General features: G+C 40.0%; 1 protein-coding gene across 6 annotated transcripts in view; it reads left to right on the top strand.

The window, feature by feature from the left end:
* specc1la (sperm antigen with calponin homology and coiled-coil domains 1-like a) overlaps window positions 1-16,432 on the top strand; it is a 304,469-nt gene that overhangs the window by 129,873 nt on the left and 158,164 nt on the right. For 4 of the 6 annotated variants that reach the window (XM_059655174.1, XM_048555846.2, XM_059655171.1 and 1 more), the window contains exons 6-9: window positions 12-85; window positions 678-880; window positions 4,618-4,781; window positions 8,381-8,475. In XM_059655174.1, the coding sequence (XP_059511157.1) occupies window positions 12-85; window positions 678-880; window positions 4,618-4,781; window positions 8,381-8,475 (536 nt within the window). The remainder of the gene's footprint in view (window positions 1-11; window positions 86-677; window positions 881-4,617; window positions 4,782-8,380; window positions 8,476-16,432) is intronic. The other 2 variants (XM_059655173.1, XM_059655172.1) reach the window with 1 other exon arrangement.

Below are 16,432 nucleotides of genomic sequence, written 5' to 3'. Positions count from 1 at the left end.
ATTTTCCACAGATTCAGTGAAAAAACTTCAAGACCAGAAACACGATATGGACAGGGAGACCAAGATCCTAAACAGGAGGCTCAGAGTAGGTTGTTTCATTTACTTAGTTATTCATTTTGGCTTTTTTCAATGTCATTATAGAAAAATCTTGGAAAATTAGCTATTTAAATCCTGGCACAAATAAAAGCTAACCACTTCTAAATTTTCCTCTTTTTGGATCTACACTTACATTAAATGTCATTGATAATTTTTTAAACTCTCTGGTTGACTTCCCTCCATGCCCGATGCCATATACTGATTGATACAGTAGCCATAGTTGGGAAAGATGTGCTAGTGATTTGGGATTGCTGTTTTCCAACTCCTTTAGGGTTTTCCCACTTCCAGGAGTAATGCTTAATCCTCCTCTTGTCAAGGTGACTTGAGTGATATTACAGTCCACCTGTGGTCAAGGTATGAGAGAGTGTGATTGATTACGTAACATGGATCAATAACGAGTGAGCATTGGAAGGTGTAGTCTGCATTGAAATAAGATGGGTTTGAGAAGCTTCAATCATTCACGAAAACAAAGTGTTACAACTCAAATTTCAGTGTAATTTTGCTTATTTTTGTCATGGTACCATTATGAGCCCTCACAATGTTGGCATCTTTTATTTGAAACAAAACATTTTTAAAAATAGGAGGAGTCGGCTGAGTGGCGACAGTTTCAGGCAGACCTCCAGACTGCAGTTGTCATCGCAAATGATATTAAGTCGGAAGCACAAGAGGAAATCAGTGACCTGAGACGCAGACTTCAGGAATCAATGGAAAAAACTGAAAAGCTCACGAAGGAACTAGAGGAAGTGAAGGCACGCAAGTACGTGGGATGTTGTGATGTGATTTGGTACGTTGTACGTTAGTTAGAGCTTTATCTTGAGCTAGGCTTTGCAAAAAGTGTATACGACATTAGTCAGACAACATTTAGAATAGTGTGAACAATTTTCAACCCCTTTTCTAAGGAAAGATATATGGGCATTGGGAACAGTCCAGACAAGGTTCACTAGGCTGATCTTGGGTGTGGTGGGATTTTCTCATGAGGAGAGGTTGAGTACGTTTGGTCTATTCTCATTGGAATTTAGAAAAATGAGAGGCAACCTTAATGAAGCGTACAATATTTTTAAGAACTTAACAGGCTAGACGCTGAAAAGTTGTTCCTCCTTGTTGGAGAGTCTAGGACTAGAGAGCATATTCTCAGAATGAGGGGTTACATGGTTAGAAAGAGATGAGGAGGAATTTCTTCACTTAAGGTTGTGAATCTGTGGAATTCTTTACTGCAGAGTGCTGTAGAGCCAAGTCTGTTAAATGTATTTAGAGGTAAGTAGACATTTTTAATCAATGGGCGGCACGGTGGCTCAGTGGTTAGCACTGCAGCCTCATAGCACCAGGGACCCCGGTTCGATTCCAACCTTGGGCTGTCTGTGTGGAGTGTGCACATTCTCCCCGTGTCTGCGTGGGTTTCCTCCGGGTGCTCCGGTTTCCTCCCACAGTCCAAAGATGTGCAGGCTAGGTGGATTGGCCGTGGGAAATTGCCCATAGTGTTCAGGGGTGTGTGGGTTATGGGGGGATGGATCTGGGTGGGATGCTGCAAGGGGCAGTGTGGACTTGTTGGGCCGAAGGGCCTGTTTCCACACTGTAGGGAATCTAATCTAAAGGGAATCAAGGTTATAGGGAAAAGGCAGGAGGATCACTCATTGAATGGTGGACCAGACTTTATGGTACAAATGGCCTGCTTGTACATTTTTATAGTCTAGGTGAACACAGTCTGTCATGAGCTGTAGTTGATTGTTTACGTTGGTTCATGAAGATTGGGTAGGGAACCAGAAGTATAAACAAGTATGTAAGTGATCAGAGGAAGGGCTATCAGAGGGGAAAATAAAAAATATCCTGAAGTGGCATTTAGCGATACCAAACTGTGGATGAGTACATTTTAATGGCAGATCCAGGAAAACATTTTGAGAAAACCAGTCATGGACACTGGAAAACTAATCATTAAAGCACAGCATGGCCACTGCTGGTTTGTTTAGGGGAGTCTCTTGATATTTTTGGATTTTCAGAAGGCAAGAGATGATGATCTACATAATGCTTTAAGTCTCACATCAAATGGGAAGCAAAGTTATTGCTAAATAGAAAGTTGACTTCAAATGGTATTCTTATATTGTAAATCTTCCATGTTTGAGAGTTTTTTTTTTAGACGTTTATGCCCAGATATCCTAATATGTTGACATTTAGAAGAGGGCTTGATGTCCCATAAATTATCCAGGTTATTATCCTGCTCCTAAGATGGAGCCATGTTTCAATTATCTGCCCCTTTGAGAAAGGAAACTCATCACTGAAAGTCAGCATAGTTTTAAGTCACACAGAATAACTGTTTAATCAAGGATCTTCTGCAGCTTGTGATATGCCTAGCAGTTTCAGTTTACAGCTCCACAAGGTGTCAAGATTATGTTACGTGTATAAAAATTGTAGCAATATGAGGCTCAGTCTATAATATTTAGTGAGTGAATTCTATTATCCTCACATACTCTTAATACAATCACCATGTTTGTCGCTGGTTTGAAATTTTGCAGGCAAGAATGATACAAGCAAAAACAATATAAATTGGTTAAAGACTTGGGCAAATATCTAAACTGATAGATTTTATAATGCATTGTAAATGAACAAATAGTGTTGGAACATGATTCCAAAGTTGAGCGGTGATATATGGTCTCGATTGGGACAACTTTGAGTGAACCTATAAAGCAGTCAACCCATTGCTTGCCTAGAGTGTGTTTTTTCAAAAAAAGTACAGAATAAATCAAACGGAGTTATGCTATTGTACAGAATCCTGTTTAGATTCTATCCAGTGAAGGGTTCAGTTCCAGTCAGGAAATTATAGGAAGGAGCATTGTCCTCGACATGTTTTATGTTTCCATAGTCATAGCTCTGGCAGTCTGGACAGAGTTTCTAAATGGCAAACAAATGTTCAGTTATTAGAGGGCAAGAGGAGTCAGAAAAAAATATATCAAGCATAACCAAATAGGAAGATTTAAGCCAATTAAAAATAATGAAAGCCTGAGAATCTTCCATGACCCATGATAACACATGCTTCAGAACAGCATATTAAAAGTATCCTCCAGCAGTAAATCAATTACCAAGGGGCTAAAGAATAACAGTGGATAAGTGATGATGTGGAGGTTCCAGTGTTGGACTGAAGTGGACAAAGTTGGAAGTCACATGACACCAGCTTATAGTCTAACAGGTTTATTTGAAATCACAAGGTTTTGGAGCATAGCCCCTTCATCAAATGAAGTAAATAGATAAGTGAGAAATCCATCCATTGAAATTATGAAGCCACTCCTTGCATGTCTTGGACCTTAAGTCTGTATGTCGTAGAATCCCCACAGTGTGGAAACCACCTCCCCCCCAGCACCCCACCCCGGCAATCTAAACATGCCTGTACACTTTGGGCAATTTAGCATGGTCAGTCCACCTAACCTGCACATTTTTGGACTATGGGAGGAAACCCAGGCAGACACAGGGAGAATGTGCAAACTCCACACAGTCGTCCGAGGGAGAAATCGAACCCGGGTCCCTGGCGCTGCGAGGCAGTAGTGCTAACCGGTTAGTGACTGCCTCCCCAATGTCATGTTTCTTTCAGTATTATTGTATAGACAAAAGTAATGAAAGTGTTGCTGTATCCAATGAGGTTTTAACAGAGTTGATCTTGATCACATTGAAATGTATATATTTAGAAACAGAAATAAAGATTTCAGGGGTTTGAAAGGAATGGCCAAAGTTGATGTAAGTGAATTGACAGCTATAGTGAAGGCAGATTTAGGAGTGAGGAGGATCCAACAGATAATGAGATTATGGAATGAACCAAAAGGAATGTAAACTGATTAAAGAATAGCTGGAGATAATGGGAACTGCAGATGCTGGAGAATCCAAGATAATAAAATGTGAGACTGGATGAACACAGCGGGCCAAGCAGCATCTCAGGAGCACAAAAGCTGACGTTTCGGGCCTAGGATGAAGGATCTAGGCCCGAAACGTCAGCTTTTGTGCTCCTGAGATGCTGCTTGGCCCGCTGTGTTCATCCAGCCTCACATTTTATTATCAAAGAATAGCTGGAAGTGTTTTTAGAAAGTGCTAGTTTAGGATATAGTGAGGTGGTAGGATTGAGTTTTTAAAAATGTTCATTACACTTAAAACATTTCCTGTTGGAGAGTTTTCCAATTTTATGCATTTTGAGGAAATCCCAAAGGTAGTGAACCACAGCTAAGAGATTTACATCATTTTGAACCACCAGGAGTTGTATCTGGTGTGTCCATGGAAATGTTTAGCTTCTGCCCTGTCTTCTGCATTGTGGTATGACTGAGATCAGTTACTGTTGCGGGACTCTGTATATAAATCCTGATATTTAAGAAAGCATTTCCTTTAGCTTTAGTTTTTGCTACAAGAAAAATATTCCTTTCAGCTCTAATGTTAACAACATAATCCAAGCCGTAACTGACAGTAATCAAATTTATTCTGAGGGGGTTGTGCTTGATAAGCTGGGATATTTATTACATACATTGTAGTCATATCTATTTTGATCTTTAGGCAGGATGAAGAGCGGGGACGTATGTACAATTACATGAATGCTGTAGAGCGTGACCTGGCAGCTTTAAGACAAGGAATGGGTCTGAGTCGCAGATCATCTACCTCTTCTGAACCATCACCAACTGTCAAAACGCTAATTAAATCCTTTGACAGTGCTTCCCAAGGTAAGTGATTTTTTTTAATACTTAAAAATCTGATTCATGTAAAAAAGTTTTGTGTTTTATTACAGAATATTGTTTTGAATATTGACATTCCCCATTGACATATTCAACACTGTACTGAGACAAAGTAAAAACGGAAAGAAGTGCAGCTGCTGTAAATCAGGAACAAAAACAAAGTTGCTGGAGAAGCTCAGCAGGTCTGGAGCATCTGTGAAGGGAAAAACAGAGTTAACGTTTCGGGCCCTGTGACTGACGACCAGACTGAGGAAGGGTCATTGTACCTGAAACGTTGACTCTGTTTGACCCTTCACAGATGCTGCCAGACCTACTCTACTGAAACACACTGGCCCAAAGTTTCCAATAGCAGGATGGACATTGCAACAGTGTAGACTAGAATTGCACACCAAAGCCATGTGAAAGTCCCAACAAAGATGACTCTGCAGGGGGTGTCGAGGAAGTTGGAATTTTCCATCGGGCAGTTACTCTGCATCTAGGACCCTTTGAAAATGTCCCCTATTCTGAGATAGAGTCAGAAACCTCTAAATGTTCAACTGACAAGGCTGAAGAGTTAGCCCAGGAAAAATTAGAGGATTTAAAACTGTGTCAACTCCTGGGTGACTTAAACTGAACTCCTGACTTAGCAATGACCCATCTGATCACCTCTCACCCCAGACCTGACCCACCCCACTCACTGGACCCAAACACATCCACACGTTATCCCAAATCCTTATTCATCTGGTGGCATGCCCCACATTTATCTGCTCTTAATAAGTTTCTCTTAAATCAGAAAACAGCACTTCACTGCTGGAAAAGGAGGCACAGTTTTCAGAATCCTCTCTTAGCTGATCTTGGTGAATTTTGCTTCACATAAGAATGCTTCTTGCAGTAAATTTTCTGTAAGACCTCCTTTAAAGTATCTGATCAGTAAACCCAGGCCACTGTTTTCTTGAACAGATTGGGCAAAACAGCATTCTATGATCTCTAAATTGACTGCAGTACTTTCAAATGGTATGTTTGTAAACGTAAGCCAATCAGTTTGTAATTTTGGAAACAATAATCTCGTTTCCTCTCCTTTGAGAATGAACATGTCTCCTCTGATGAAGGGTCTAGGCCCGAAACGTCAGCTTTTGTGCTCCTGAGATGCTGCTTGGCCTGCTGTGTTCATCCAGCTTCACACTTTGTTATCTTGAATTCTCCAGCATCTGCAGTTCCCATTATCACTGATACAATGTCTCCTCTGTAGCAAGTTTGAGACTGGTAACTTGCTGTGTGGCCACCTGTGGACTTTGAGTGACAAATCACTTTGGAAAAGCTTAGGGTAGCCTAGTGGGAAATGTACTCTTGTTTGAACCATTAACTATGCAGAAGCCATAGTCAGTATTTTCTGACCTAAAGTTAGCTTTACTTGTTACATTCTCTGTCATCACTTGCTTTCTCACCTCCCTCCACTCCAGTGGGACACTTTTGTTCTTTCCAGTTTGGCAGTTAGACACACCATTGTTCTGACATTCTCACATTCCACCCACTTAATCTGCACAATCAACACCCTTTCTCCCCTGGCATTCTACCTCCGACTATTGCAAAAATGCTGCCCCCTCCACACTTCACATTAACTCTGTTGAAAAGCCATCTAGACTCGAAATGTTAGCTTGCTCTCTCCGTGGATGCTGCAAGACCCGCTGTGATTTCCAGCATTTTTTGTTTTCAGTACAGATTCCAGAATCTGCGGTATTTGCTCCTAAATTTAAACACTTTTTTTCAGTTCACGCCAGCCTTAAATTCCTGGACATGTTCTCATTCCCACACTGCAATTATGGTTTTAATGGAAAGATTGGCTGAGAATGTAATCTGTATACTCCACATTACTGTAGAAATCTTTCCTGCATTGTCTCAGATTGCTTTGGCTCCTAGAACTGTTGAGCAGTGTTCTATGTTCACCAGATTCTCTGTGTAAGCCATGAGCCGGATTTTCGGAGGACTAGCAATCTCAGTCAGTGGCCGCTCTATTCCTAGCCTTTTTTTATGTTAAGAAAGATCTCCAATTCATTGACAGGAGTTTCTGATCAGGGTCTCTTCAGAAATACAGAGTATACTTGAAATCTGACAGGTCCCTCATCACGCAAGGCAATATGAAGATAAACCATCCTCTCATGTCCCAGCAGTAGTTGTCATATTGTATGTTTTAAATGTCTAGCATTATAAACAGACTCCTGTGAAAATGTAAATATGAAAGGTAACCAGGATTTGGAGGTGACGGTTTTTGGACGAGGGTGGACATTGTCAAAAATCACACAACACCAGGTTATAATCCAACAGGTTGATTTGAAAACGTTAGCTTTCAGAGCCTTGCTCCTCCTTCAGGTGTTACTGAGAGAGAGATGGCATCAGACACAGAATTTATAAGTAAAAGCTCAAAGAATCAGAGAACTGATGTGTATGTTTTGAACAAACCAAAGATAGTTGTTAAATTGTTAATATTTAGGTTTTGATTGATTAATGTGCAAATTCAAATTGCTTCCAAGTCACTGCCATAACATAACTAAAGGTTTTATCAGTATACCAGAGGTGACATGCCAGGTCACTGTAACTTGACAACAGCTCCTCTGCAAACCACCTCTGGAAGCAGTGACTGCACTGTTGCAGGTCCTCCCCACATCAGCCAATCAGCGTCACTATCCTGCTGCCCTCTTCAAGGTTTTAGGGCATATAGATCCCAGATTCCGGTGTATGGCCTGCGGGATGGTATACAGTGTCCAGAGAAGGTGTAGTTAGAGGTTTGTGTGGTATGTTGCTGGGGTGGAGGAGGTAGTGGCCATCCTAACGGTTACCTGGGACATAGAGTATGTATTTTCTTGCCTAATGTTTCCTGGACAATTGTTTCCATAATTGCAGCAGAACCCTGTGGATTCTGTGATTTTAATTGGATGCTTCTGGAGAGTTTCAGGCACAGGGAAATTAGTTAGAACACGCAGTTCCTAGGGAAATTCCCTCAGAGTCTGCTATGTTAGGGATTCCACATTGTCCCAACGCGCAACTCCCATCTGTGCTGTATAAAAGACTATCAGACCATCAGAAAATCTGGATTTCTTTTTTACATGCCTGCCCTTATCTCTCCAAAATAAAACTATTTTGGGATGCCCACATGCCAGCTGACCACAGTTTTAAATACTGTAATTCAGATGCAAATATTTTGGCTTACAGATCAGATAAATAACACTATGCAGGAGGGATGTATTTGATGTACTTGTAAAGTTCTATATTAGTTATACATGGCTGCTCCTATTTATGTTAATTTTTTATTTTTTTAGCATGCAATTTGAATTGTGCCCTTTTACTTGAAGAAAAGTGCCATTATAAACACTGCAATCTTACTTGACTTCTAAAATACCACAATTGACTTTTTCCATTACTGAACTCTTAACTGACATGGACGCGATAGGGTGGATGAAAGGTCTTCTTCTGTGTTGTAGATCTCTGACTCTTGCAATTGAGCCAAATACATGTGCTGTTGATTGGGTTGTGATATGCCATTGAGGGTGACTTATATTTTAAGGATGTGAATGTGAACCAGCTTTCTAGATCAAAAATGATTTCTTTTCTAGTTGTGCCTAATACTACCACGGCTACCATTCCACGAAGCCCTCTCAGCCCAAGCCCTCTGAAGACACCACCAGCAGCTGCTGTGTCACCAATGCAGGTTAGTAAGTCACCAGTGTACAACTGGCTGTTTGCCTGCGAAGTTTTTCTATATTCTGACTTCCTGAAGCAGAGATTATTGAACTATACTACAAATCTTGATCTTTATGTACATCCATTCACACACAAAATTCCACTCTCTCATATATTTCACAGTATTGGGCGTATGCCATTTAATAAGTAATTTAATCAGTTGCTTAACTGTTCTTGTTTTCCTTGCAAATCCATTTCCATTTACATCTCCCCAAACCTTGAGAATCTTTGTGGAGACTGTGTGTTTTTATTGTTAGACTAATCATTCTCATTTCTAAATAAATAGAAATGAAAGTGATGGTGTTTATTTGTAGGATATATGTGAACTTTATTAACTGAGCTTCCACAGACTAAACTTTCTGTTTTGCTTTCACACAATTGTATTGTGCAGATTAGGATAACAATTAACAATTGAAGAAAGACAATGGCAGTCATAAGAACAGTTTGTGATTGAAACAGGGTGCTAATTGTACACTATGGAAACAATACAAATATCCATCATTCATTAATTGTAAAAATTTGCTCCAACATACAGCCAAGGCACAGGAGTAGGCCACTCTGCTCCTCATGCCTGTTTCATCACTCAAAAAGGCCGTGGCTGATCTTATTTTAACTTCAACTCTGTATTGCTGCGTAATCCAATAAGCTTTCAACTCCTTGGTAATCAAGGTTCTGCCTTAAAAATGTTCAAAGATTCTGTATACACTGTTTTATGAGAAAGAGAATCACTCAACCATCTGAGAGAATAGAATTTCCTCATCTCTGATTCAAATGGGTGTCCCCTTATTTTTAGATTCTCCTGCAAGTGGAAACTTTGCACACTTTTCTAACTAAGAGTTTAACTGTTTACTTCATCTCTCCTGAATTCTCATACCTTCCAAGTATGTAACATGCCACATGTATCTTAGCTGCTAATGATCCAAGATTGGGTATGGTGCATTGTAGACTATTGATTGTAGGTTATTATTGTAGAGTCTCTGGTTTCACATGCTGTAAATGATGTTATATTAAAAAAAACAATTGCCTGTGACCAGATATTATTGTAGTCTCTAAATCATACCAAAATATTTGGGATACTACCTTTAAAACTGTAAGTTATTTAAACTAGAAAAAATTGCAAAACCTAACATGTTGACCCTTAATTTGTTCAATTAATTTGGATAACAATTTAAGTTTATAAAATTTACTAAAAAAAAAATTACTGGCAGTTATCATCATCCTCTGCTGTCTCTTTCTAATTGCATGTTGGCAAGTACTGTCCGATTGCCAGTTCTTCCAGGTTGTGTTGAGATTTCAGGTTGGAAATGCTTGATGATTAAAATTGTATGTGCACCATGTATCATCTATTTGAAATATTTCATTATGATGCAGTGCTTATCTGCAACAGTTTGTAGTGAGCTTAAGTGAGGCTCTACCTCACTTATTAAAGCTGAGGATACCATGGTATTTAGAAAATTTCCTTCCGATCCTAAGATTCATCCCATTGAAACTTCTCTGAATTACCTCCAATGCAAGAACATCAATCCTTAAATCATCATTTTGCGGCCTTCTGTCTCATGAGACAATGGTTTTCACCATTGAGGTAAATTCTAATTTAAAACATTGCTCAGTGTGACTCAGGATCCTACTCCACCATTTGGTTTCTGCCACACTTTTTGCAGATCCCTGAACATAATGGGTAACTTAGCATGGCCAATCCATCTAGCCTGCACATCCTTGGACTGTGGGAAGAAACCGGAGCGCCTGATGGAAATCCACGCTAACGCAGGGAGAATGTGCAGACTCCATACGGACAGTTGAGGGTGGAATTGAACCCAGGCCCCTGGCACTATGAGGCAACAGTGCTAAGCACTGAGTCACCATTAAACATTTTACAGGTGTGAGAGCCTGTCCATTTGCCACTGAAGGTGTTCCTTATTGCGGAATGTTAGTGCAACATTGTCAGCGTAGAGCAACTCTCTGATGAAAACTTGGTCTGTTTTCAACAATGTCTCAGGTGAGCATAGCGAAATAGTTTCTGTTAGCTCTAGAAAATAAGTAGACACCCTCTTTAGGTAACCTGAGGGCATGTGACAACAAAAAGATAAAAATGTGATGAAGAATGAAGAAGTAAGACCACAACCCTGTTTGATCCCAGTGTGGATCTTCAAAGGGTTCCTTTATTCACCCGTCACAGCTTGCTCATCGTGCTATCACAGAAAGAGGAGGTCACACTGAGCATCTTCAAAGGTAAGCTGATATTCTCCAGTAGCTTACATAGACCACCTTTTCTCATGTGGTTGAATGCCTTTGCAAGATCAATGTAGGCAATATATAGTGAACTGTTTTATTCGTGCCGTCTGTGGCTGTTGCCACACTGAAGATCATGTCAACTGTGGATATCTCAGTTTTAGAACCACATGGGGATTAGAGATAGATGTGTTTAGCCAGAATCTGCAGTCTTACAGGAGCAACATCTTTTTCTTGATGCTCAGCAGAGAGCTGCCACGATATTTATTGCATTCATGGCGGTTGCCTTTTTACTTGTACAGGGCCTCATTTTTGGGCATTGCGATCTTCTTCCAACAGAGGCAGAGGAGTTTCATCAGCCACTATATGAGTGCTGGTTGAGTGTAGCCAGTTCTGCATGAAAGGCAGGCTCACTATAGTGGGAAAACATGGTGTAGGGCTGGATGAGCAAAACAGGCCAAACAGCATCAGTGGAGCAGGAATGCTGACGTTTCGGATCGAGACCCTTCTTCTCATGAAGGGCCTCGACCCGAAACGTCAGCATTCCTACTCCTTTGATGCTGCTTGGCATACCGTGTTATCTTAGATTCTGCAGCATCGGTGGCTTGTGTTGCTTCAGTGACTGTGTTCTTCCTAGAGTATAACTCAGGGTAGTTTCCACCCATTTTACCAAACGTTTGTTCATAATTGGTGATGACTTCCTTTACCTTTGTTGGCATTTCTAAAAAATTCTACCAAATTTCTCCCTTAAGACAGTATTCAGGTCGGTGATGAAATATTTTGCATTTGTCTCAATGGGTACAGTGATTTGCTAAGCTTCGTAACAGAAATCTTCCAAAGCAGCAACCTCCACCATTATAGAATAGGGCCCACCCAAAGACATAGTTTTTCATCTCAAGTTAGAACTGTATCAACACTCAAAGTACTAAAGCCTACTGTCTCAAAGCACTGTGAACTGTATTATTTCGGGAAGGCCACTCAGCACTGTGTTTTTGAGGGTAATTAGAAATAGGCAATGCGTGTTGATCATGCCAGCAATGCTTCCATTCCCTGAATTCATTTAAAAAAAAGAAAAATATGGAGGAGGTGATACTTTTTATATCCTGCCAACATTTTTAGAAGTTAATTTCTCAGTTGTCGTCTACTTTTATTTTTCTCCCACATCCACATGTCTACCTTCAGTATTTGCCCAAGCTTTTCCATGACACGTCACAATTGGATAAAGATGAAGATTCTTTTGCAGTTTTAATGTCTGCATACACGAGGTAAGATGACAAATTTGGGAGAATTATGGGAAGGGATGACCCAACTGTAGTTAACCAATGAAGTTGAATATAGTACCAAATTGAAAGCAAAAAAGCTTACATTGTGGCAAAGATTAGTGGTAAGCCAGAGGAATAGGAAAGTTTTTCAAGGTCACCAAGAAAAGGAGCAAATAAACTGAGGAAAAACCAACAAGTATTATAAAAATGGACAGTGAGAGCTTCTTTATATATTTATTTACTTATATGTAAAGAAAGAAAAAGGGCAAAGTGAAAATCGACTTCTAAGAGAAGGAATTTTGGGAAGTAATAATAGAGAACCAGGAACTTACAGAGGAGCTGAAAAAAAATGTTTTACATCAGTCTTCATGGTAGAGACTAGTTATGGTATTCCAAAAATACTAAATAGTCAATGGCCTAGAGTAGAAGTTGGGGGAGAGGACATAAACTATCACTGGAGAAAAGTACCAAGGAAGCTTATGGGCCCAAAAGCTGATAGATCCCTGGACCGGGTGTGTGCTATCCTAGGATTTTTAGCTACAGGGATAGTAGATGTGCTTCTCAGTCTTCCAAGAATTCTTAGATTCTGGAAAAGCCCTAGAGGATTGGAAAGCTGCCAATTGAACACATTTTGGAGGAGATGATGATTTCTGTATTCACTGAAAACATGTTCTAAAGTTAATTTCTCAGTTGTCCTGTACCCATTTTCTCCAACACCCACAATGTTAGCTGTTTGCTCTGGCATTAGCATAGCAATTTACAGAGGTATAATGATGAAAATTTGAATGAGGCAAGACTGTAGAGTTAAACTTCAGATGTGAATATTAAAATGAGGAAAGACTGCAGTGCTGAACTGAAGAGGTGAATATTATTTAAAATGAGGAAGGGATGTGGGGACAGGCATGCATGAATTCAAAAAGCTGGCATCCACATTCAGTTGGTGTGAAAATAGGAAGTTTTAATATTGTGATTAGTTTTGATCCCACTATCTAAGGCAGCCCAGATGAAGTTCACCAGGTTGATCCCAGGTATGGAAGGATTTTCTTAAGGCAGAAATTGAGTAGGTTGTAATTGTTATTGTTGGAGTTTAAAAGAATGAGATGACTTTATTGAAACATTTAGGTTTCTTAGGAGGCTTTATAAGATAGATGCAGAGAGGTTGTTTCCTTTTGTGAGAAAATCCAGGACTAGTACAGCATGATCACAGAGTAAGGGGTTCCCCATTTAAGACAAAGATGAGAAGGAAATTCTTCTTTGAGGGTAGTGAATCTGTGGAATTCTCCTCCACAGAGGACTGTAGAATTAGTCATTAAGTATATTCAAGGCTGAGATACAGATTTTTAATCAGTAACATTATGGGGCTATAAGGCAGGAAAATTGATTGGGGATCATCAGATCCCCAATCAGCCATGATCTGATTGAGTGGTGGAGCAGACTCGAATGGCCTACTTCTGCTCCTATATCTTATGCTTTTATAGATAGTGAATGTTGGCACAGATAATTCCAAGACATTGGTCATAGACCCATTACTCTGTGGTCTGAATGGACAGAGCAAAGGCGTTCACTCTTCATTTGTTCATTTACGCAATATTGGCTGCAAGCATTGTTTTCAGTTCTGCACTTGAGCTGCGTGGTATTACAGCCATAGCATGCAGTTTTGTGTTGTTGGATCCATTAAAGTAACTCTACCTGACAAGAGACTTTGGCCACATCATTCAGTCTGTAGTGCACACTTACGGGCCCCTTTCCTCATGTTTGTCATGGGAAACATCATCTTTAGCTTTTCTGTGGAAGAAAGGAAGCAGCGGCTGTTAGGGTTTATTTTGAGAACGGAAAATTGTATGTGGTACCAGTAGCATCAGGGATTCTTAAATCAGGTCAGTGGTTTTCATGTGGTAAGAGACTTAACACTGACTCAACACCATTGTGTGTATTAGCACCTGTTAGTCACAGAAACTTTTATGATGGCTTCATGGTGGAACACTTACTCAACTTTCGAAGAAGAGATATTGAATACTTGGCTTTAGGAATATATCTAAATGCATGCCTTTAAGGTGATGATTCTTAGAGGAAACCCCTAATAGAAGAGATTGTTAGAATCTACTTGTTCTTTTTGGCTGTTGCACACAGAAAAGGGTAGCATATGGCATTGCCATGGTCATTAGCATGCAAAATGGCATTGATTGTGTACAGTGCTCCAAATGCCATCTCCAAGAGAAATTCCTTGGCTAAGTGCAACATAGAAACATAGAACATTACAGCACAGAACAGGCCCTTCGGCCCTTGATGTTGTGCCGACCTGTCATATCGATCTCAAGCCCATCTAACCTACACTATTCCATGTACATCCATATGCTTATCTAATGATGACTTAAATGTACCTAAAGTTGGCGAATCTACTACCGTTGCAGGCAAAGCGTTCCATTCCCTTACTACTCTCTGAGTAAAGAAACTACCTCTGACATCTGTCCTATATCTTTCACCCCTCAATTTAAAGCTATGCCCCCTCATGCTCGCCGTCACCATCCTAGGAAAAAGGCTCTCCCTATTCACCCTATCTAACCCTCTGATTATTTTATATGTTTCAATTAAGTCACCTCTCAACCTTCTTCTCTGTAACGAAAACAGCCTGAAGTCCCTCAGCATTTCCTCGTAAGACCTTCCCTCCATACCAGGCAACATTCTAGTAAATCTCCTCTGCACCCTTTCCAAAGCTTCCATATCCTTCTTTTAATGCGGTGACCAGAAGTGTACACAATACTCCCAAGTGCGGCCGTACCAGAGTTTTGTGCAGCTGCAGCATAACCTCTTGGTTACGGAACTCAATCCCTCTATTCATAAAAGCTAAAACACTGTATGCCTTCTTAACAGCCCTGTCAACCTGGGTGGCAACTTTCAAGGAAATGTCTGATTGTCTTGACCCTGATAAATTATACTTGCATCAGGCACCTTGCAGATGGTCCTTAGATCTCGAATGTTTAGTTATCAAAGGAAATAGTGTTGTTCACAATACACCATTCTGATCATGTAGACCAACTTGCTGTCATCAACTTTCATCATCTGCTTCTTTGATGGAGCTGGTGACCCTTAGTAAGTTTTCTGCAATCTCTGAGCAGACCTTGCTTTTCCCTGAAAACAATCAGTTGATATTTGGACACTATACATATTGATAATCTGGTCTAATTTTTGCAATATTTTATCATTTCATTATGCTGACGTGATCTGTATTTTGTAAGGACTGCATAGAAATGTTCTGCTCGATATGTAATATTAATATCTCTCAGGGGACTTCTAATTATTTCTATTTTAAGCTAAAAGCATGAACCCAGTTTGTATTCATGTCATTTTCACATATAGAAAACTAGTTTAAAATTTCAGAAAATTGAGGGAATGGTAGAGTGGAATTTCTCCTTCCCAATTTTAACCTGTTTATTCAGCTCCTTAATTCCAGACTTTGTACTGTCTCACATCCAAAATATGCCACTTGTGCAGGAAGCCTGGGAATTTGCACTGAACAATTGATTTAGATTCTGTTACTTGGTTTCCCCATTACTTGAATAGGATTCCACTGACTTCACTCGTCATTTAGTTTGTAAAAACAGGGAATTTACACCATACTGATTTAAAAACTTAGATCCACATGGTAACACATGGTCTGACTAGACAGTCTCTTGAGATTCCAAAGCTCAATTTGTTGACAGTTGTTCCCTGGATCTGTATGCTGTAATTAATTAAATTGGTATTCTACAACCAGATTTATTCCTACTTTTTTTTTGAAAATTATTGACATTGCCTTTTAAAGTTTGTGTCAATCCAAGCATATTCCTCAGTTAATTTCAATCCTGTCTTCTCCTGTGGCTGTCTTCTCCATATTATTAACATTCCATACCCTCTGAACAGCATCTTGGGTTGTATTGTTAGACAATTGTTGGCCTTCTACAAGCATGTTCGTAGTGATTTTCTTTTATTTTGTCATGCATGCAGAAGGCTACAATTTATTGTCCATCCCTTTGAAAAGATATTGGTGAGCTGTTGCCTTGTAACCACTGTAGTCCACATGCTGTAGATAGGCACACTGTTAGGAAAGCAGTTCCATGATTTTGACGCAGCAACATTGAAGGAGCGGCAATATAGTACCAAGTCAAGATTGTGTAAGATTTAGAGGGAAACTTGCAGATGGTGGTGTTCGAATTCACAGACTTCCTGGCCGAGCCAGTGTGTTTGATTGCAGACATTTTGTCACCCTGCTAGGTAACGTCATCAGTGTGCCTCCGGTCAAGTGTTGGTGTTCTGTCCTGCTTGTTATTTATATGCCTCAGTTTGCTGGGGTAGTTGGTATTACTTCGGCTCTGTTTTTCACTGGTTTGTATAATGGGTCCAGTTCAATACGTTTGTTGACAGAATGCCAGGCCTGCAGGAATTCCCTAGCATGTT

This window comes from Stegostoma tigrinum, chromosome 26 (assembly GCF_030684315.1).
Source record: "Stegostoma tigrinum isolate sSteTig4 chromosome 26, sSteTig4.hap1, whole genome shotgun sequence".
Classification (NCBI taxonomy): domain Eukaryota; kingdom Metazoa; phylum Chordata; class Chondrichthyes; order Orectolobiformes; family Stegostomatidae; genus Stegostoma; species Stegostoma tigrinum.
The sequence above is the reverse complement of the archived record's forward strand: the minus strand, read 5'-3'. Positions and strand labels throughout refer to the sequence as shown.